The sequence below is a fragment of the Bactrocera oleae genome, chromosome 3, assembly GCF_042242935.1.
Source record: "Bactrocera oleae isolate idBacOlea1 chromosome 3, idBacOlea1, whole genome shotgun sequence".
Classification (NCBI taxonomy): Eukaryota; Metazoa; Arthropoda; class Insecta; order Diptera; family Tephritidae; genus Bactrocera; species Bactrocera oleae.
The window spans coordinates 56,163,408-56,187,033 of NC_091537.1; the positions used below are offsets into that span (position 1 = coordinate 56,163,408).

A 23,626-nucleotide genomic window follows, 5' to 3' on the forward strand; every position below is an offset into this window, starting at 1 on the left:
TCAAGGATATTTTTATAAACTATATTATACGTTTTTCCGTTGGGTGCAAATATGTGTAAATTCCGGGCATTAGATACACTCGAACAGGCTAGATATTGTTGACCATGTGAAAAGCATGACTTATCTAAATGCACTCCTGCCACCTGTAATGTTTGTCCTTGTGCTTTGTTTATAGTTATGGCAAAGCTAAGCTTGACGGGAAACTGAACTCTTTTAAATTGAAATGGAAGGTCAGTGGGAATAATTGGAATCCGAGGTATGATCACACCTTTTCCTTTGCCAACATCTGTTAAAATAGTAGCGCCAAGTATGTTCTGTCCCAATTTCGTTATCTAAAGTCGTGTTCCATTATAATAATGTATTTGTATCCATTGACAAATATTCCATCATTTCCCCTTCCACCTCTTTTAAAATGTCATTATAGATTCTATTAACAACTTCATTTTTTGTTGCTAATATTGCTCCTGCGCACAGACACTGATCACTACTCAAATTTTGTTGCAATTCTGGAAAAACATTGGCAATGAGATCCACATCATTTTCTACTAAATTACAAAATTCTCTTGAAAGTGATACATAACTTTCAGCATCAACATCTAAACAACCATCTCCAATTTTCAATAACATTTCAGCATAAAGTCCCGAATCCACGTCATTATGAAGATGCACTCTCATATTCGTTTTAAGACTGAGTTTTTCAACTCTCGACCATAGGCTTGATGATTTTAAGCATGCTTGAATTTCATCTTCTGGTGTTCCCCTCTGAATAACCGAAAGAGTTTGGCGAAAATCACCAGCCAGTAAATCTACCATTCCTCCCATTATATCCGTACTATCTCACAGGTCCTGAAGAGTTCGGCTTAAAGCTTCTATAGCCTTTTTGTGAGGCATTGTACATTCATCCCACACTAAAAGCTTACATTCTCGCAGCATCCTACCTCGAGAGCTATTTTTACTGAAATTACAGATGGGTGAATCTTCCTGTGCAAGATTTAATGATAATTTCAAAACGGAATGTGCCGTACGCCCGCCTTTTAAAAGCGTTGCTGCAATACCCGAAGAAGCTACTGCAACTGCTCTTTGTCTGTTTTTTCTGATGTACATTAATAATAAGTTGAGCAAAAACGTTTTTCCTGTTCCTCCTGGTGCATCGAGAAAAAAGACTCCACCTTTGCCGGATTCTATTCTATGTAAAACTTGACGGAAAAAATGAACTTGCTCTGGAAGTAGCAGAGGGATAATTTTCTTCAACTTGTTGCTGCAGTGCTATGAAATCATAATTTTGCTCTCGAGCAATTTCATTGTTAAAATCATCCTCATTATCTCCTTGAGGACTTTTCATTCCAAAATCATCTAATTGTTTTCCAACCATAGTAAAAACCTTTGTTTTCAATTACAATTAGTGTTTGGTTGTAAATATGTTCATTGAAAACCATATCTGTATGTACTTGCTGAAGTTGATGTAAAATATCTTAGGCCATGTATTCTTTGTACTGATCCCAAAGAGTTTGAGGGTTAGAAAGGCCGCAAAAAGATAAAAGTGTAGCGTAAAGTTCCCTTTTTTCTATCTGGTGATCGACATTGTACGGCTTCTTCCATAGTTTCGTCCCAATGATTGTCATTTTCTAACAATCGTCGTGCCTCACATGCTTCTCTGTATGTTTGACATCTCTGACCATTAACAATTTTATGTTCTGCAAAGCTAGTTGGACCTCTAACATGGTTCAATAACATACGCAGACAAAAGCATTTGAAATTTGTAACGTGCACGGTATAGACACGACCAAGAGCATCTGATACTTTAACCCTAGGTTGATTTTCTACAGGTGTACCTTGAATGCCTTGTTCCATCTATAATAACGGGGGACCTCAGAGTACAATAATGTCTTTGCAAAATTATCATTCTGACAAAGCTTGAAAAACGCAGTCAGTGTTGTCTCAGGGGGAGACAAAATTCTGTCTTGAAAAGTATTGTCATTAAAAAAACACCCTGTCCGTTTTCTAAATGTACTGCAAGATGTGTAACAGTAGGATATCTTTCATGCAGTGGTTTATCTGAAGGCCATTTGTCTATCGCACTTTTAAAAATCTTCACCAAATCAGTGTGACTGTGTAACATTCGTTAAAGTTTTAATAATGTTTCCCATTCTACTCCATCTATATACTGGCAACGAAGATTTACTTAATTTTGCCATAAATTTTTGCCATAAATTTCAGCCATAAAATACACCTGCAAAAATGTATGCTGATCATTATTTCCTGGAAATAGTGATCCAATTTGATGATATAATATATTATATTTGTCCTTGTACAGTAAAGGTTGGTGAAAATCCAGGCATTCTTATCACTTTATCAACTCCGAAGGATGTCATTTATAAGCAAGAATTATACTTTCTTATTTTACTTAGAAATCGTTTTGACTCATTTGTGACACTAAACTATAAAGTTTTTAAAGGTTCTTCTGGCTCACCAAGTAATGGAAGTGAAACACGTTGTCGCTCTTCTTGCTGTTGTCTTCTCAGCTCTGCGTGAACTTCAGATTCTTGATTTCGTGCAACTTTAGCTTTACGGACCGACGAAGAATTTCTTGATATTGGTGTTATTTCTCTGATTTACGTTTTTTATACATTTTTGTTTTCTTTCATTTTTAAATTTTTCGACAAACAATCATATCTGCCAAACTTTTTTTTCAAAAATTCAAAATTTTCAAATTTATTTTACAAATATATATAATCCTCCAAAATAATTTTTTTAATAATCCGTAAAAAATTTATAGATTTTTTAATAAAAAGTTCCTATGTTCCTTCTGACACCTCCAAGAGTATGTGTACAAAGTTTCATGTTGATCGGTCAAGTAGTTTTTGCGTGAAAGCGTAACAAACAAACGGACTTTCGCATTTATGATATAAAAATATTAGAGATTTAATTCGGTTATGCTTTGGTCAATATCTCTTTCTGAGTTTATTCTGCAATCAATATTAATGTGGCTACTGATATATTTTTTATATTTTAATAAGTAAGGAAGGCCTAAGTTCGGATGTAACCGAACATTTAATACTCTCGCAAAGTCAAGTGGGATACTCGTTTTAGATTTCTTTGTGGATCTTGCCGCCTTGTTCTATGTTGACCGATATTTTCGGTAAAATGTCAACTATAGGAAGTGGGGTCCACATATTCAGTACCTAGGGGCTTGAACAGTTTTGGTTCGATTTAAACAATTTTTGGTCATAAGGTGGTAGACTTTAAACGTATTATTCACGCAAAGTTTTCCACCGATATAATCATTGTTGCTTGATTTGCATACTGGAAAGTGAAAAAAATCAGATGCAATTTAAAATTGTGTTATATGGGAAAAATTCGTGGTTGTAATCCGATTTCGCCCATTTTCGTACTATAACATAGAAATATGAGAAGAATGTTGTGTACCGAACTACGCCCACTGTCTAATATTGAATGCGGTTCCTATAAAGTCATCTTATACCATCCCAGAGATAAAATTAAGTGTCTGTAATATCGATAGAAATGCTAAAAATATTTGTTCCCAGTGAATTTTGTTATTATAGCTTTAGTGGTTTAGGAGATATGCACTTTAAACCTATTGTGGGGCGTGACCACGCCCACTTTTCAAAAAAATGTTAAACTCCGAATGCCCCTTTCTAATGTGATCCTGCATACCAAATCACAGTCTGTTATCTTATTGCGGGGCTTAGTTATGGTAATTTATTTGCTTTTGATTAATGGCGTTTTGTGGGCATGGCAGAGGACTGATTACGCCCATCTGCAATACCAACTGTATTACGGTACCAAGAAACATATGTGCCAAGTTTCATAAAGATATCTCAATTTTTAGTCAAGTTACAGCTTCCACAGACGGACGGACGGACAGATATATGGACCGGATATCAACTCGTCTCTTCATCCTGATTATTTATATATATAACACCCTATGTCTAACTCGATTAGTTTAAGGTGATACAAACAACTGTTAGGTGAACAAAACTATTATACTCTGTAGCAACAAGTTGCGAGAGTATAACTAGTTCGTTCTTTGGGATGTTAAGCCCACTTTTGATGATATAACCAAGGGTTGTTCGCCTAGTTTTATTAGCACAAGAGAATGGTCAGAAGATAAGTCAGTACATGTATCAACAGTTATATCTATATTTTTAATTACAGCAAAATCAATTAAATCTGGTATTTTTTTTCGATCACTGGCTGGCCCAAGAGATATAGCCAAAAAAAGTCTTGAAATTGGCAATCTGTAATTTTAAAACGAGGTGGGCAGTATATAACCGTCAGGTTTAAGTCACTACATCGATTTTTTAAACGTATTGTTGTTGCTTGTAACTGGGCTGTAGCATAAGATTCTAAAGCATGGTGGTTTAAACGACTTCTAACCAACACTGCTGCTCCACTATGCGCCTTTCCATTTGGGTGATTTGTAGCATAGAGTCTAAAACCAGGTATAAAAAATTGTTCTTATTTGTTACATGTATTTCAGATAATAACATTACATCTATAGTTTTTTCATTTCGACATCTGATAATGTATAGTTTGTGCTGGTTAACGCCGTTAGCATTCCAAATACGAATATTTAGTTCGCTCATTTTTTACTTAAAAAGTTTGCAGCATTTGGATTTGCGCTTTAATTAGATCTTGAGTCATATTTTGTATTGTTACCTTAACTTGTGTCATACTTGTACATCAGGTAAGATTTAAAATCATACTTTCAACACCACCGTTTGGTTCTTTTTGGGGCAATTGCGTTTGAACATTGTTTCCTTCTACCACATTTGCATGACTTTCATAAATTATTTTATTTTTAATATAACCAGGTTTTGAACTCTGGTCAGTGATTTCAATAATTTCGTTAGGAGGAATGTTCATCATTTGGTTTCGACGTGCTTGAATTAGGAGCGACACCTTCGGTTTTAAGTCTTTGTATAGAGGGGCAACCCCTATAATTAGCAGTGTGATTTCTTTCCACAATTACTAGCTTTCTTCGCTAAATCCTCTTTCTTAAGCGTACATTTAGACGTAGGGTGTAAATCACAACATACTACACAAACACTGCGACGGGTGCAATATGATTTTGTGTGCCCATACTTTTGGCAGTTAGTGCATTGTATTGGACCATTTCTTTTATGGGTTCTTCAATGGAAATTTAACGGTGGAGGAGATATTTTAAATTATGTATCGAAGGCGTTTAATTTTTTTTTAGCTGGTTAGTATTTGGTATTAATTCAATCTTGAACACTGGGCACTTTATTTCTATTAAAAATATTTACTACAGATTTAACCTCATAACCGCATTCTCTATGAGCTTTTCTGATTTCATTAGAATCTACCGAAGATTTAATGCCTTAAATGACTACAACTAAGCCCTTAGAGATTTTCAGTTGATACGAATAGTAATTATACTCTCGCAACTTGTTTAGTTCACCTAACGGTTGTTTGAATCACCTAATAATTAATCGAGAGATAGGGTTATAAATATATAAATGATCAGGATGAAGAGACGAGTTAAAATCCGGGTGAGATTGAGATATCTTTATGGAACTTGGTACACATGTTTCTTGGTACCGTAAGACGGTTGGTATTGCAGATGGGCATAATCGGACCACTGCCACACCCACAAAACGCCATTATTCAAAAACAAATAAATTGCCATAACTAAGCTCCACAACAAGATACAAGACTCTTATTTGGTATACAGCATCACATTAGAAAGGGGCATCTGCAATTTAATTTTTGTTTTAAAGTGGGCGTGGTCCCGCTGACTAATAAGTTTTATGTGCATATCTCCTATACCACTAAAGCTATAATAACAAAATTCAATGGGAACAAATGTTTTTAGCATTTCTATCAATGGTGTGAAAATTGGTGAAATCGGCTGACAACCAATATAACGGTACTTATAAAAACTACTAAAAGCGCGATAAATCAAGCACTAAACAATCCAGAGGCATTAAATTTTATCTATGCGTTGGTATAAAATGATTTTAAAGGAACCACATTCAAAATTGGATAGTGGGCGTGACACCGCCCACTTTTAGGTGAAAACCCATATCTTGGGATCTGCTTAACCGATTTCAACCAAATTACATACATAATATTCTTCTCATATATCTATGTAATGGTACGAAAATGGCGAAATCGGATTACAACCACGCCTATTTCCCATATAACATCATTTTAAATTCCATCTGATTTTTTCACTTTCCAGTATGCAAATCAAGCAACAATGATTATATCGACGTAAAACTTATAATACGTTTAAAGTATGCCACCTTGTGATTAAAAATTATCTAAATTGAACCAAAACTGTTCAAGCCCCTAGGTACTGAATAAGTGGACCCCAGTGCCTATAGTTGACTTTTTACCGAAAATATCGGTCAATATAGAACAAGGCGGCAAGATCCACAAAGAAATCTAAAACGAGTATACCATTTGACTTTGCGAGAGTATAAAATGTTCGGTTATAGCCGAACTTAGCGCTTCCTTACTTGTTTTTTATTATTATTGGACAGTAATTTTACGATTTCCATAAAACTTTTCTCTGTGTTTGTTTGTATTTTGCTTTATCAATGTTACCCTTTTTTAATGATACAAGGTGCAATTCAAAAGTTTCAGGACTTTTTTTAAAAAACGAATATTATTTGTTTTTTTTTTTGAAAAAATTAATGGTCGCCTTCAAAATAGTCTCCTTCCTCCTGAATACAACGTTTTGCACGTTCAAGAAGGTTATCGAATGATTTTTTTAGGTAATTTGTCGGTATAGCGTTGAGGATGGCGGTCGTCGCCTTTTGAATAGCCTCCACGTCTGCATAACGCTTTCCTTTTTAGAAGTCGCACGGTGCCATAACAGGTGAATATGGGGAGTGGTTGATTGTTAAAATTTGATTTTTGGTCAAATAATCGGCCACATGCGTCGATCGATGAGACGGCGCATTATCGTGCAACAAACGCCAACTTCGCGATATTCGGGCCGAATGCGACGAATATGTGCTACCAAACGCTTCAAAACTCCAAGGTAGAATACCGCATTAACGTTTTGGCCGGGTGGAACAAATTCTTTGTGGACAATACCCTTGGAATCATAAAAACATATCAGCATTGTCTTTAGTTTTGACTTCTCCAGGCGCGATTTTTTGGGTTTCGACTCATTTCTCATTTATGTCCTCACGACCACTTTGAAAACGTTTAAACCACCCGTGAATACGGCTACGGGATAGACAATCATCGCCATAAACTTGTTTCATCATTTGATGAGTTTTGATAAAAGTTTTACCAAGTTTAAAACAAAACTTAGTGTTGGCTTTTTGTTCGATGCTCATTTTCCTACCGACACTACAAATGTAATGTCACATGTAGCGCGATATCTCAGCTGTTATACAAGTCAGCTGTTATATAAATTTTATACGACAACACTGAAGAATACACAATTGAGGGATAACAATTTCAGACAGATGGCGCCACTAGAAGCCACGTTGTTTAAAAAGTCCTGGAACTTTTGAATTGTACCTTGTACTATATGGAAATTGTTTTGCCTACAATGTCACTTAATTTCAATACAAGAGCATTCGAGCTACATTTTCGCAAATATATTGGAAGCGGTTAGGTATCACCCACTGTGGTGGTACCCTACGTCTTTGGTTTCGTTATTCAATAAGGCAAATCTGTTGCTATTTAGAGTTTCATCCTTATTAACGTTTCTAGTGTCGGTTTGAAATTTTTTTTGAATTGACAGCTGTTTTTAGGACTTGAATGCTGCTCTGTTTTTATAAGGAACACTCAACTTCGCTTCTTTTTTCCTTCACTTTGTTTGGTATCCCGTTTGTTGTTGCGCTATTGCTTTTTACTGCTGCTTCTGCTGCTTCTGCTGAGAGAATCCTCTGCTTCAAATATTTTCCCGCTGCTGCTGAATGCTGCGATGACTCATTTTTGTCACGGCATGTTTTTTTGTTTTTAGGTGTTATTGCGTTGTGTTGTGTCACTCTTTGACAGACTTGAACATTGTATGCTTTTGTATGGGTACGTTCACATCAAAGCGAAACGCAGCAAGGTGAAGCAAAATTTTGGGCAACTCTCATCTTTTTACGCCTATTTTACCATTTTTTTAGACAGAAATACTTAAAGTAAAGCGTTCATTCTGGCAAACCCGTTGTTTTCTTCGCTTCGTTGTTAAGTATGAATTGCCAAGCAAAGCGAAAAAGTTTTATGTAAATGGGCCAATAGATCTTTTGCTTCGCTTTACTTCAGACATTGGCTTTGACAGATAAGTTTGATGTATGCTTATGCTTGAGTTTGTTCACATCGAAGTTAAGCAAAGCAAAATCATTTCTATTTTTTTTCACGTTTTGCTATGACTATGTTCATGAGGACTTATTTTGTCCCCCACACCGGTTTTTGTAGGCTAGGGAACGAAAAAGGGAATGTGCCGCCCGTGCTCGGCTGGCACGCTTTGTGCTCTTGATAGTAACAGCCCACAGTCACGCTATTCGACATTTCTTTTAATTTAGAAATTCTTTTATTGGTTGCAATAGCGCTCGATTTCAAATGAATATTTACATTATGTTCGCAAATGTGTACATATGTAAAAACTCATAACATAACAGATATTTTTCAGAAAAAGATCAATAATGATAAACTTAGCTAACCACAAATATTTTTATGCACCACGTACATGAAGTTTACAAGAATTTGAGAAAGAGAATTTGACCAAAAGAGACATCGTTTAATGGCGAGTTACATATACAAACACTTCCAACCCAAATCCCATATACAAACTTGCCAATAATTATAAAGCCACTCCAAAACCAATACACCACAATGCTGACGATATAGACGAACTCATTGCTACAATAAATAAAACAAGGTAAACAAGAATTTCCATACAATGTAACAAAGTGCTGATACTCATCACTTAATAAGCATTCTTTGTAAATTTATTTTAAATTGAGTATACTATGAACTTTCGTTGTAAGAAATAGTATTCAATAAAATTAGTCTGATTTCTACATTCTTCAGCGATAGTTCGCTGATAATCAAAATAATCGTCTAATTATTTAAAAAACCGTGTGGCGCAGTCGGTAGGATCCTATTGAAACAAAAAATTATATTAAAGGATCCAGTAAAACGAGTTCTTTGCGAAAAAAACAATAATAATAATAATATATATCACCCAAAAATAATTCTGCGATTCCGTAGCCAAGGCAATAATAAATTACTTTAAATTGTGCAAACACCACAAACTACAAGAATTTTTGTGCAGGGTTATTATATCAATTAAAAAAAAAAGGTAGCCACCACAACAAAGCAAATAAGTGACAGTGCAGTGAACACAAAAGTGAACATCACGACACAAAACAAATAAGTGGCAGTGCAGTGAACATAGAAGTTAACACCACCCACAAAGAGCAACATTCGGTCAAAAAGACAAATGGCATTTGATGAAAGAAGGATGGACTTGGTGGGGCAGGTGGCTAGAAGAGAACAACAGCTGGAGCAGCTCAGAACCGCATATCTTGGGCTACAAGGAAGAAGTACAGAAGACGGGACCAAATATTAAAAAAACATAAGACACATGCCAATATTCACAGGAACAGTGACATCATTTTTTAAAGGAGTTGAGTATTTACTTTCGACAATATCAGACGAGGAGATGAGAAGGGAAGCAGGGCGGACGATTTACTACAGCAATATACAAGGAGATGCAAAAAGCGTAGTAATAAGCATCCCGGAACCTGATAACAGGCGGCAAATCAAAACAACATTAAACCTAAGATATAGGCCAGACACCGAACCACACCAAATATAGCGAAGGATAGCAAGTATTCGTGCAAACAATGTAATTGAGCTAGCTATAGATATACAAAATATTAAATATAAGAGTGATGAATTAATCGTATATTATGAGGGTACATTTACTACCTGACTTAAGCAACACGGAAAATGTATTAGTGAATACTAATAAAGAAATGACAAAAGGAACAATACTTGATAAAATTTATGACGAACACGACTTGGGAAGAATTTTGGAATTAATGTCGAGAATCAGTATCTGGTTGTATCAGACCAGAATATGGGAAATTAAGGACGAGAGTTTGAACAACAAAAACGTTTTTAGATATCAACCGCAACCAAATGACAATAGACCGTTCAATAATCATAATAAACAACATATGCAATATAATCGAAATAACAATTATGAACGTAATGATCATAGAAATAATTCCAATCAAATAAGGCAACCTCAGAATTCAGGACAATTTAGAAATAATAATTTTTTCAATAGATACCATTTAAGTAATATAGCAACGCCAAATGTTAGGAAATTGTAGACAGTATTCAGGACAAAATCGTTTGAATTGGTCTAGGCAAGGAGAGACTGAGCCTATGGAAATTGACAAAATAGAAAGAAATAAATAATATTTTTTTTTCAGAACTAGCCTTGGATGATTTACCGAAAATTCAAATTACGGTAGGAAAATATGGAGCTTTTATTGATACAGGCGCTTCACTTAGTATAATTGGCGAAAAAATAAATGATTAAAAAGATTGCGATAAAACCAATTCATTTCACAACCATTACGGGTAAGGACACTATTCATTTTCAAAGTAGTTACGACTTCCAGAAGGATGTCGGTTCAGGTGGAAAGTCAGAAGACTAGCCAACCGGTCATATCAGTTCATTATAGGTGCAGATTTACTAAGTGGTCTATATGCATTAATTAATTTTGAAGAAGGTTATATAATTTAAATGAGAAATCAGTGAATTTCATAAATAAACCTTTACACCTCAATTTACACCTCGATCATTTTCATAAAGAGGAATATGATGAATGATCAAAATAATAAAACGATATAATAGGTTATTTTTCAAAGCAAGGGATGTACTTAAAAGTACAATGAAAATTCAACGTTAAATTAGGACGATATCGAATGAGCAAATAAATTCAAAACTTCATAGATATCCACCTCAACATAAGGAAGAGGTAAGAAAACAAATTAGAGAAATGGAATAACAAGGAATCATTACAAAAAGTTCAACAAGATTTTCAAGCCCTTTAATAGACGTTCTGAAAAAAATTGATAACTCATAAATAAATTTAGGCTCGTTGTAGATTATAGAAAATTAAATGAAATAACAATAGATGACAAATATCATTTGCCCAATATTGATTCAATATTAGATAAATTAGGACGTGCCCAATATTTTACAGCAATAGATTAGCAAAAAGGTATCACCAAATTTTAGTAAAAAAAGAAGATAGAGAAAAAACGGCATTTGTAACGCCACTTGGCTTATATGAATTTATAAAAATGCCATTCGGGTTAAAGAATGCATCAGCCACTTTCCAACGGCTGATGAACGAAATTTTAAGATATTATATTAATAAAACATGCGTTGTCTATTTAGACGATATTTTGATTTTTAGCACATCTTTAAAAGAACATATTAAAGTCATAAGAGATATTTTCAAAGACCTTGAAAATCAAAATTTCAAATAATCTCTTCAATCTATTTGAGATTTAATTTATATATGAAATAGTAATTTTATGAAAAAGGAAACAGAATTTTTAGGGCATAGTTAAGCAAAAGAAGGAATGAAACCGAATCAAAATAAAATTAAGGTGATATACAACCTGGAGGTACCACGAATAGAGAAACAAATCAAGGCTCTATATAAAGTTTATTAAAGATTATGCGAAGGTAGCCCAAACAATTACAAAGTATCTAAAAAAAGGAGCTAAAATTAATATAAAAGATCCTACGTATATCGAAACATTCGAAAAATTAAAAACGTTAATAAGTACATATCCGATTTTGCGTTATCCAGATTTTGGGACACAATTTACGTTAACAACAGATGTATCCAATTATGCAATTGGAGCAGTGTTATCACAAGAGGGTCACCCGGTTTGTTATGCTCCCAGAACTTTAAACAATCATGAAAGAAACTACTCGGCAACAGATAAAGAATTTTTGGCAATTATGTGGAGCGTTAATTACTTCAGGCCATATATTTATGGTAGAAGATTCAAATTTTTAACTGATCACCAACCGATTAAATTTTTACATTCGAAATATAGACATGTCACCAAGACATCAAAGATGGATATTAAAACTAGGAGAGTATGGTGGTCTCACATTTTGAAAAAGAATATTTAAAAGGTAAAGAAAACCAAATAGCAGACTTTAGAAAATAGTAAGGATTCTATTTCAAAAAAAGTGGAAGATAAAAATACAGAGTTGTAAAAAAATGTCTTTCTGTTAATAATGTAGAAGACGACGTTTCAATGGCAACATTTTTATATTAAAGAAGAGTGAATAAATACAAAACTCAAATAATTTTAACAAATAACAAAATCTAAGAGTTTAAGGCAATACATGCCAAAAGGATTATTTTTAACGCAGAAAATGATTTTGATATAATGGCAGAAATTTTTAGGATATATATTTCAAAAGAAAATAAAGGCATATTCTCGGAAATATCTTAATAGAGTTATAATATAGTAATAAAAAAGTTAATAGAAATGTATTCAAATGATAACCAAATAAAATTCACTAAATCCACAATGCGAGCGCAAGATATCGACACCGAAGTTGAAGCAGCCAATCACATTAGGGAAAGTGCTCACTCAGGCATACAGGAAACATATAATCAATTAAAATATAAAATCTATTATCCGAAATTAATGGAACTGATTCAATAAGTTGTTAATCAATGCGAAATTTTCCAAGAAATTAAATATGATTAAATATGATAAAATGAAACACCGACAGATAAAAACCAAATCATACATATTGATGCGTTTGTCATAAAAAATTTAAATTTTTTAACTATTATTGATAAATTTTCAAAATATGGCGCCGCTTATCCATTAAACGACAGAAATTATATAACTACAATACAATTGAAAATTTAGAAGATAATTTTACGAAGTTGGGAAAACCAAAAAAGAAAATTGCAGACATTCAAAGTAAAATATAATATTACATTTAACAAAACCCAATTCACATACAGGTAATTCAGATATAGAAAGATTTCACAATACTATTTTAGAAAAATTACGGGTATTGTACAGATTCAATAAAAATATGTCAATTAAACAATTAATACAAACATCTATTCGTATTTACAATGAGAGGTTTCATTCGACAATAAAATTTAACCCCATAGATGTGCACAATAATAAAGTCAATAATAAGGTAGTAAGCAAAAACATAGAAAACGCCAAAATTTAAATGTTAACAAAGTTAAATAGAGAAGATTATGAGGAAAAAAGAGCAGAAGGTTTGATAAAGAATTATAAAGCTGTACGATACAAGGAGAAGCCGAAGTATAGGGAAGAATTCTTAAAGCGTATTCATCCATGTAATATTAAAAAACAATTAAAATTTACAGATAGCAGTAATACTTGTAGTTATACTGAAAATAATATGGACACATCTGACTAAAGGAACAATAGTGGTGACTCATCTAACGGAACAAGCAGGATACACGGACGTACAAATAAGAAGATAAGAAATAATAAAGGATTCAGATATAGTATTACATATGATAGATATAAATGAAATTAAGGATATTTTGCAAAAAATAACAGAAAATATAAATGCAATAAAAATTATTCATAATGAAATACTAAATTCAGAATTGTTAGACGCTAAAAATAAATTATTGACCTTATTACCCAAAAAAAGTAGAAAAAGGCGAGGTTTGTTAAATGGAATAGGTAGCTTGACAAAATGGTTATTTGGAAATATGGACGACGACGATAGACAAGAAATACAGAGACGTTTAGTGAATACTGATAACATAATATTTAGATACAATAAATCAACAAGTACAGATTAACTCCTATTTTAATGATAGAATAAGAAATATTAAAAACACTATTCAAAGTGATAGAAAAAGAACTAAATAAAATAAGTAAATTTGTAAACCAGGAATTTCAACAAAATATGTATTTACAGCAATTAAGTAGAATGCAGTTATTAAAAAGTACGATTGAACAAATTCAGGAAAATGTTATATCGTCTACATATGGAGATATTCATCCAAATATTTTAACTAACAATCAAATAATAAAAATATGAAATGGATTTTAACAAATTAGGTTACCTTCAATTAGGGACCGCCATTTTTAATAATACTAATTAAATTTTCGCTATAAAAATTCCGCGAACATTTGTAACTGTTAAGCTAAGAAAAATCGTACCACTACCTTACATCATTTATAACGAAATTACAATATATATGAAATGGAAGAATTATTTAATTTAGATAGTAAAACTTATAAAAATTATTGTATTATAAAAGAAAATTGCTATGTCAAGCAAAATAAAAATTTAAAGATAGGTCGAGTTTTTCTGCTATTCCTTGCGGTTCGGTTACGCAACACTTTAGAGCATATTGCATTGTTCATTTTTATGTCGGTATGGTGGTCTCACATTTTGCTTACAAAGAATTACCGTGAATGATGTTAATATTTTCAAGGCCAAATTTATGACGGGATAGTCAAACTTCAACCGTTAATATCTTTTATATGGTTAGGTTTATGAAAAAATTGTAGTACACTTTTTTAATTACATTTAACATTAAATTTCACACAAATTCCATTTTCATTCAATTTCAATTCAAGAAATAGAAAACTGTAACGCGGAGGAGCTCATACTGGGAGAGACTTTCTTAGAGTTGTCTATCAACCAATTTTTTAGAGTACCAAGCGAACCACCCACTCCAAAACATATATAAGTAATTTGTTAGAACGCAGGGTGCAGTACATTCCTCAACTTTCAATTTATCTATCTAAGTAAGTTTGTATACGTGCAATCACAAACACAGGAGCATGAGCGAATAATTGACAAACTTTATACAAATGTACGCTTGTATTGTGCGAAAATTACGAAAATTCCAAACATAGCTCTCACATTTGTTAGTCAGCCATTCGCGCAGGTTTGTATGTTTGTGATTGCGCATATTGTGATGCGTACGTGCTAATGAACTTACGGATGTAAGTAAATATAGAGAGCTATAATGCGACATGCCACAGATGCACGAAAAAATTTTAGATTATTGATAAAAATAGTTAAATACTTTAACGTAAAATTTTAGCAGTACGATTTAACTTTTTCAGTTTCTGATTCATATGCATATAGTTGAATTAATTGCTTCAGCATTTTAATTTCAATTGTTTCAGATGCCTAATCATTGTCAATCGCTTGAGCAGTAAAATGTTGAAAATCAATGCTGAACCAGGATTTTTCACGGAGGTATTCACGGAATTGAAATCATGTGGGCAAATATTATCGAACGCAAATGGAACCTTTACCTGTACCAATGCTTGATGTACAGGAGAACTATACGTATGTAGGTTTTCATTTACACCATACATTCAGGCCCAAGCGATAAACGCTTAGTATGTTTAATAACAATTATATGTTAAATTGCAGAAACACGTCAACCTATCTTAGACATTATCAGCGTTAAATGCTGCAAATAAAAAGTTTTAGAAAAGTTAAAAGCTGTTTTTCTATTATAAAAGTACTCAAAGGTAGGTAAGTTATTTTCAATCCATTTTCGATTACCTTGTACGTTTTCATATGCCGATTGCTCAGAGCTTTGCCATGATCCAATTATATAAGTTTGTGTCGTTAGCAGACAACAATTTTTCATAAATTTTTTTACTCATAATATCAAATTCAGGTGTTTCGGTTATGTTTTATATGTTTATTCAAAATAATATTTTTTTAATTATTTCAGCCAATAAAAGAGTTATTTTTGAATGATAACTAAATAGGAATTCATAGCAAAAAACTAAAAATCGTCAAAATGCGAACAAAAATTAATTGAGAAAAATTATTTTCTTTCCAAACAAATAATTAATTTGATTATTTTTTTCTTTCATATCTGTACTGTTACATGTTAGGTTAGATAATAATAATGCAAGATCCCTTTAAGGTAACTGTGAACGCTGGTCATTTATGAAAAAACTCCTAGATATGGATCACCCTTATAGACGACGAAGCGCTTTAAGCAGACTACAAATTTGTTAAGGTGGCTAATATCAATTCCAGCAACTTCACACGGTTCACCTATAGTGTTTTTACGAGATGTTTTAACCGTAGTATGGCAAAATGTGGACAGCTGAGACGATGAGTTTACGTCCGACAAGATATGTAAGAGCCTATCGGACAGTGTCCAGTTAGAACGGCGAGAGGAATCATGCCAAGAGCAAGTAGTTCAGAGAGCCTCTTTCGTTCACCTATAGGAAAGTAGGATCTCGCATCCGACCAAATTTTGGTTGTTTACCAGGGCTTTCCAAGTTCAAGGGAGGTCCATAGACCAAATAGTAGAGCGCAAGAAGGCAGCAGAGTACCGACTCATCACCAATCTGATGAAATAGGGGTAAAGGTTCTCTCTCCAGCAAGCTCATTGTCACTGCAGTTTTCAGCGATTCCGCTGCGAACCAGGATCAAAACAAGTCGGATAACAAAGCAGATTTATACTATTAATGAAGGTGTCTAACATTCCATGATAATTCTTGAGCGCAATGTCAGCGAGCTCAAAGACATTATTTCAGCTCTGGTGTATATATAGCAACCAAAACACAGGAAGAGAGCTGCAAAACAGAACAGATAATTAAAAAACCCTCAAAAATAAAACTACACATACATTCTCCCCAAAACCCCCTTGAGGCGAGACTAAGTAAGTGTATCGTTTTAATTTTGTTTTATTACAATAATTATATATGTATGTTTGTAAATACTGTTAAAACTAGAAAAATCCGTTTTAACAGATTCAAAACACGGGTACAGTGTTATACTTCTAAAAAAGGATCGGGTGAATATACTTATATACATACAAGTATATACTTATATAATAATTATACTTGTATTTACATATATATGTATATATACATATTATATTAAAAAATTATTGATTGTCCTAACATGCGCAGATTTATTGATTGTCCCCACATTTGTATATATATATAGTACACAACAATCACAAAATAAAAAATAAAAATTCAAGTATTGTAATTAATTTTTTTTTAAATTTAATAAGTAATTTTGCAAAGAATTTCCGGCAGTACACCTTAGGCTTAAATAAGCAATAAGCAGGACTGCATAACAATAAGTAAGCTAAAGGCACAGTAACAATTACAGCTAGAATCTACAGAAAAAAAAATACATATATATACATTCAATCGGCAAAGAATATGCAAATTGCATTTACCGACAAATCTTATAACTAAACATTCACTTATATTTTTACATATATATTATATCAGAATATATTAAAATAAGCGCAGTCGGTAAAATACCTGCCAAATTGAAGAATTAACTAAAATTCCCAGAACCAATGAATAAGTACTGTATAAACAGAAAATGAATAAATTAATAAATTGTTGTATAAGCATAATTGTAATGGTTAAGTAAGTTAGTCAAGTAAGCAGAATGTAAAAGTAGAAAGCTAAGTATTTTTAATAATTGTATTAGTTTTCTTTGTGAATGAAATACTGAAATAAAGCAGTCTTAATTTTGCACCTTAGCTGGCTGGTTGGCCTTTGCCATAAGCTCTCGTTGCTATTTTTTTAAAAAAAAAACTCCCCTGACGGACCCGATTAGGAAAGTGGCGTAGTCGGTAATCCTTTTTATCAACAAAAAAAAGGATAGTGATACGAACACGAAATAACGTGAACGTATATATATATAAAAAAAAAAAATAATATATATATATAAAGAACCCTTACTAATTCTGCGATTCCGTAGCCAACTCAGGAGTTGACCGGACCCTCTAGGATATAACATAATATATATAAATCAAACATCAAAAGTGGCAGTGCAGTAACTTTTCAAAGAAACCACCCACATAAAATTAAAGTGGCAGTTCAGCGATTTTTTGAGAAACCACCCACATACAAAAATAAAGTGAGAGTGCAGCGGACCAAAGATCTTGCGAAGCCACTATCACAATTAACAAGAAAAAAAAGAGTTTGACAAAGTGCATAAGCGATAGGTAGCAACAACCAAAATGCTACCTTAACTTCAGCAAATCACATAGTACAACCGGATCGATCAGCTAAAGCGTGGTCAGTGAGCCACAAACGCAAAAACTAGGACCAAAAGACAGGAAGCTTTTGACAGACGAAGAATGGAACAAGCAGAAGCCACAACCATCGACATAATGGAGCAGCTAGCGAGGCGAGAACAACAACTAGACCAACTTTGCAATGCATACATAGAACTGCAAAGAAGCCAAACAAATCAACAAGAGAAGGACAGGGTCATAAAAAATATTAGCCATCTACCCATATTCACCGGCACAGGGAGTAGCACAAATTGACGAATAAGGAAACAATGAAAGAAGCAGTAAGGACGGTTTTCTACAGAGTTATCCAAGGCGAGGCAAAGGATGTGGTGATTAACATTCAGGAAACCCATAACTGGAACAAGATAAAGGAGGCATTAAAAAGAAGATACAGACCAGGCACGGAACCTCACGAAATATACAGGAAGATAAGTAATTTGAAAGTAAACTCGGTAAGTGAGTTAGTCGTTGAATTACAAAATATAAAGTATAAAGCGGACGAGCTAATTGTATATTATCAAGGTGACCATAGCATAGATTTGACTAACATCGGCAGACTTTTAGTAAATATAACCAAAGAAATGACCCAAGGAACATTACTGGACAGAATTTATGACGAAAGAAATATAGACACAACAATGAATAAAAGAAGATACGAAGATAGTTGTATTAGATGGGAATTCAAGACATCTAGGACGTTTGAAGTACAAAATAAACCACAAAAACAAGTTAATTACAAAGAAAAATTTTCGCAGAACAGATATAATCAGAATTCGGGCCAAGTAAACCAAAATCAACGACCCAACTTTTATAGAGAAAATTATAATAATAGAGGAAATTTTTACAATAATTCAGGACAATTTCGAAGGTACCAACAGGTAGGAAACCCTAGGCCAAATTTGAACAGAAGTCGTTGGAATCAAGCTAGGCAAGACCCGTCAGTACCTATGGAAGTAGATAACATAGAGGCAAATTCTAAAAGATACGGCAACGAAGACCGTAGATATAATCAAAAAAGATATGAACAAGAAAAAGAAAGTAAAAGTTTGAGTAGAGAAGACAAGGAATATAGTTCAAGGGAACCTCGATTGGCAGGACACCCTATATCGCAGTATAGCCAAAATCGCTTATACTCGAATAGGCACAGCCAGACAGGATCGTCAAGTACTAGTTATAGAGAAGAAGAAAATGATAATACAATTTTTTTTACCAAGTAGCCTCGGAAATTTACCAAAAATAGAGATTCATATTAGTGACAAAAAATACATTGCTTTAATAGACACTGGCGCAAGTTTGAGCCTAATGAATAGTGTAGTAAAAGATTTTCCGACTAATAAACTAAATAATCCACTGACTATTAGTACAATTACAAACAAGGACATAATACAATATGAAGCTATAACAATTGCACCAAAAGAATTTAATCTACCGGAAAAAGCAAGAGTTAGGTGGAAAATAGCAATATTTGATGGCAGAAACTATGACTTTATAATAGGAACAGATATTTTAACTTACCTCAATGCGTTTATAAACATGGAAGAAAAAACGCTAACCTTAAATGAAGAAAACCGCAATACAATTAACCCATATAACATAAACGAAATTTGTACATTGGAAACTACAGGAGATGGAATTGAGGGTATAAAATTAGATCATTTGAATTTAGAAGAACACAAGGAGGTAATGAAAATTTTGAAACGATTTAAACACTATTTTTTAAAGAAGGAGACCGTTTAACGAGTATAACAACAGTTCAGCACGAAATCAGGACTACGACAAATGAACAAATTAATTCCAAATTATATAGGTATCCACCCCAACATGAAGAAGAAGTACGAAGACAGATTAGAGAAATGGAAGCACAAGGAATAATTAGAAAAAGTCAAACACGTTATTCTAGCCCACTGATAGTAGTACCAAAGAAGAGAGACAATTCTGGAAAACAAAAATATAGAATAGTAATAGATTACAGGAAGTTGAACGAAAAAACAATTGATGACAAATACCCCTTACCAAATATTAATTCTATTTTAGACAAGTTAGGAAAAGCACAATATTTTACCACAATTGATTTAGCAAAGGGTTATCATCAAATAATGGTTAGAGAACAAGATAAAGAAAAAACCGCTTTCGTTACTCCGAGCGGACTTTACGAATTCATAAGAATGCCATTTGGACTCAAAAATGCTCCAGCAACGTTCCAAAGGCTCATGAATGAGACACTACGCGATTTTATTAATAAAACATGTGTGGTATATTTAGATGATATCCTAATATTTAGCACATCTCTTCAGGAACATGTCAAATCAATAAGAGATATATTGAAAGTATTAGGAAAGGTGAATTTAAAAATTCAAGTGGATAAATGCAATTTTATGAAAAAGGAAACATAATTTTTAGGACACATTCTAACGGAACACGGTATGTAACCAAATCCTAATAAAATTAAAGTAATTGAAAATTTACAAATTCCAAAAACAGAAAAGCAAATTAAAAGTTTTTTGGGAATTACAGGCTATTACAGAAAATTTGTAAAGGATTATGCGAAAGTTGCACAACCAATAACTAAATATCTAAAAAAAGGTAACAAATTAATACACTAGACCCAACGTATATTGACGCCTTCGAAAAGTTAAAAATCCTAATTAGTACACATCCCATTTTAAGATTCCCAGGCTTTGAAAAACAATTTATCCTAACAACTGATGCATCTAACTATGCGGTAGGGGCAGTGCTATCCCAAGAGGGCCACCTAGTATGTTATGCATCCAGGACATTAAATAACCACGAACGTAATTATTCCGCAACAGACAAAGAACTTCTAGCAATAATGTGGAGCGTAAACTATTTTAGACCATACCTTTATGGTGGAAAATTTAAAATTTTAACAGATCACCAGCCAATAAAATTTTTACATTCGAAATACAGAGGTAAAGATATGTCGCCACGACATCAAAGATGGTTATTAAAGCTAGGCGAATATCAGTTCGAAATTGAGTATTTAAAAGGAAAAGAGAACAGAGTAGCAGACTTTTTGAGTAGATTAGAAAATAGTGAGGACACTATCTCAGAAAAGATGGGGAGTGAAATAACAGAAAACAAGATTTTATCTAATAATATTAACAACGTAGAAGACGAGGAAGACTCAATTGCAACAATGCACTCAGCTGAAGAAGAGTTAGGTGACCATTTTTATATTAAGGATGAAATAGTCAACAAATACAAGATTCAAATTATATTAACAAATAATAAGATAGAAGAAATGAAAATGCCACATGGAAAGAGAATCATTTTTGTATCAGAATATGATTTTAACACGATGGGTGATATATTTAGAAAATAGGAAAAGTAGGAATATTCTCGGACATATCGGAAAGGAAATATAATATCGTTCAGGAAAAACTAATAGAGATGTTCTCCAATGATAATCAGATATAATTTATAAAATGCACTATGAGAGCACAAGATATAGAAACGGATGTTGAAGCAGCAAAACAAATTTCATTATATCATACCAGAGAAAGCATGTATTCGGGAATTCAAGAAACCTACAATCAATTAAAAACTAAAATACATTTAGTGATCAATGCGAAATATGCCAAGAAGTCAAATATGATAGGAAGCCGATCAGAGCAAAATTTCTACAAACGGAGACGCCATCAAAAAGTAACGAAATTATTCACATTTATTACGTAGGTATAAAGCGTTTCCATTTTCTTACCATTATAGATAAATTTTCGAAATATGGTGTAGCATATCCATTAAATGATAGAAATCACATTACTACTATAGAACAATTAGAAGATTACTTTACAAAAATTGGTAAACCCAAAAAAATAATTGCTGACAACGAATTTATGGCAATACGAATAAAAGAATTCCTAGCAAATGAAAATGTAGAATTACATCTGACCAAACCGAATAGTCACACAGGCAACGCAGACATAGAAAGATTCCATAATACTATAGCAGAAAAGTTTAGAATTCTATACAAATTAGAGAAAGGTTTATCTGTTAAACAATTAATTCAAAAATCTATTAGGAATTATAATCACAGATTTCATTCGACAATAAAGTGTACGCCGTATGAAGTACATAATAACAAAGTTAGTCAAGAGACAATAAAAAAGAATATAGAGTTAATGAAAAATAAAAGTATCACAAAACTTAATGAGAATAGAGAATATTATACTGAAAACAGAAAGGAAGGATTTATAAAAAATTATAAAGCAGCTAGGCATAAGGAAGAACCAAAATATAGGAAAGAAAAATAAAAAATATACATCCTTGTAATATTAAAAAACCATTAAAATTTACCGATGTTACTGACAATATTGATAATAATGGAAGGAATGAATGTGACGGTAGGAACCATGAAGATAACTGAATTTACAGACACAAAAGGATTTGTAGATTTACAGACTAGAACTCTGGATATTGTAAAAGAAACGGACATCGTGATACATATAATCGATATTAAGAAAATAGAAAACATCATTGATATTATGACAGATAACGTAATACTAATGAAAACAAAGACTTATTGCAAACCGAACTGTTGGATGTTAGGAATAAACTTATAACATTGATACCCAGGAATAATAGATCAAAGAGAGGACTAGTAAATGCAATAGGTAGTATGTCAAAATGGTTATTTGGGACAATGGACGACTCAGACAGACAAGACATCCAGAACCATCTCTTAAATGTTAACGAAACAATTAATCAACAAATTATAATTAATAATTATTTTAATACGGCTTTTGAACAAATAGAAAATATTGTAAAAAGATAGGAAAAGAATTGAAAATGAATTTAATTCAATAAATAAAATTTTAGATGATGAATACGAAGAAAATATGTATTTGACAGAATTAACAAAAGTTAATTTGTTAAAAAATAAAATAGAACATTTACAAGACAACATTGTATCTGCTAAATACGGGATAATACACCCTATAATCTTAACAAATAATGAAATAATAAAATACAATATTGATTTTAACAAATTAAAATATTTACAACTTGGAACAGCAACATTTAATAATATTTGTTTAATATTGGGTATTAAAATTCCTAAGTCTTTTATATCAGTAAAAATTAGATATGAAATACCTATACCTAATAAAAAGTACGAGGAAAAAGATGATAAGATAGATCAAACATTTGAATATGAAAATAACATATATAAATATGAGGAAAGTAAATATTTAAAAGAATTGAAACCTAGTAAACATTGCATAATAAAAGGAAATTGTAAACTTATTAAAAATAAGGAACTTGAAATAATACCCGTAGATACTAATGTTATAGTTATTAAAAATGCTTTGAATCTAACAATTAACCAAACTTGTAAAGAAGATCAAATTGTAACAAACGGAAATTATATTATATCATACAATAACTGTACAATGAAAATTAACGCCTATTACTTTTCTAATTTTATTGAAGAAGATAACGAAAACATTGTCAATATCAAATATGGAAATATACACAAATTCATTAAAAAATTCACATTAGAAGAT

General features: G+C 32.5%; 1 protein-coding gene across 3 annotated transcripts in view; it reads left to right on the top strand.

Annotated features, from left to right (window-relative positions):
* The window catches only part of Cdk5alpha (Cdk5 activator-like protein), a 172,754-nt gene extending 157,223 nt beyond the window's left edge, over positions 1-15,531 (top strand). For 2 of the 3 annotated variants that reach the window (XM_036362956.2, XM_036362957.2), the window contains exon 5: positions 15,208-15,531. In XM_036362956.2, the coding sequence (XP_036218849.2) occupies positions 15,208-15,355 (148 nt within the window). In that variant the 3' untranslated portion in view covers positions 15,356-15,531. Of the gene's footprint in view, positions 1-8,692; positions 8,879-15,207 lie in introns of all 3 variants that reach the window. The other variant, XR_004976568.2, reaches the window with a different exon arrangement.
* Positions 15,532-23,626: the final 8,095 nt, after the last annotated feature.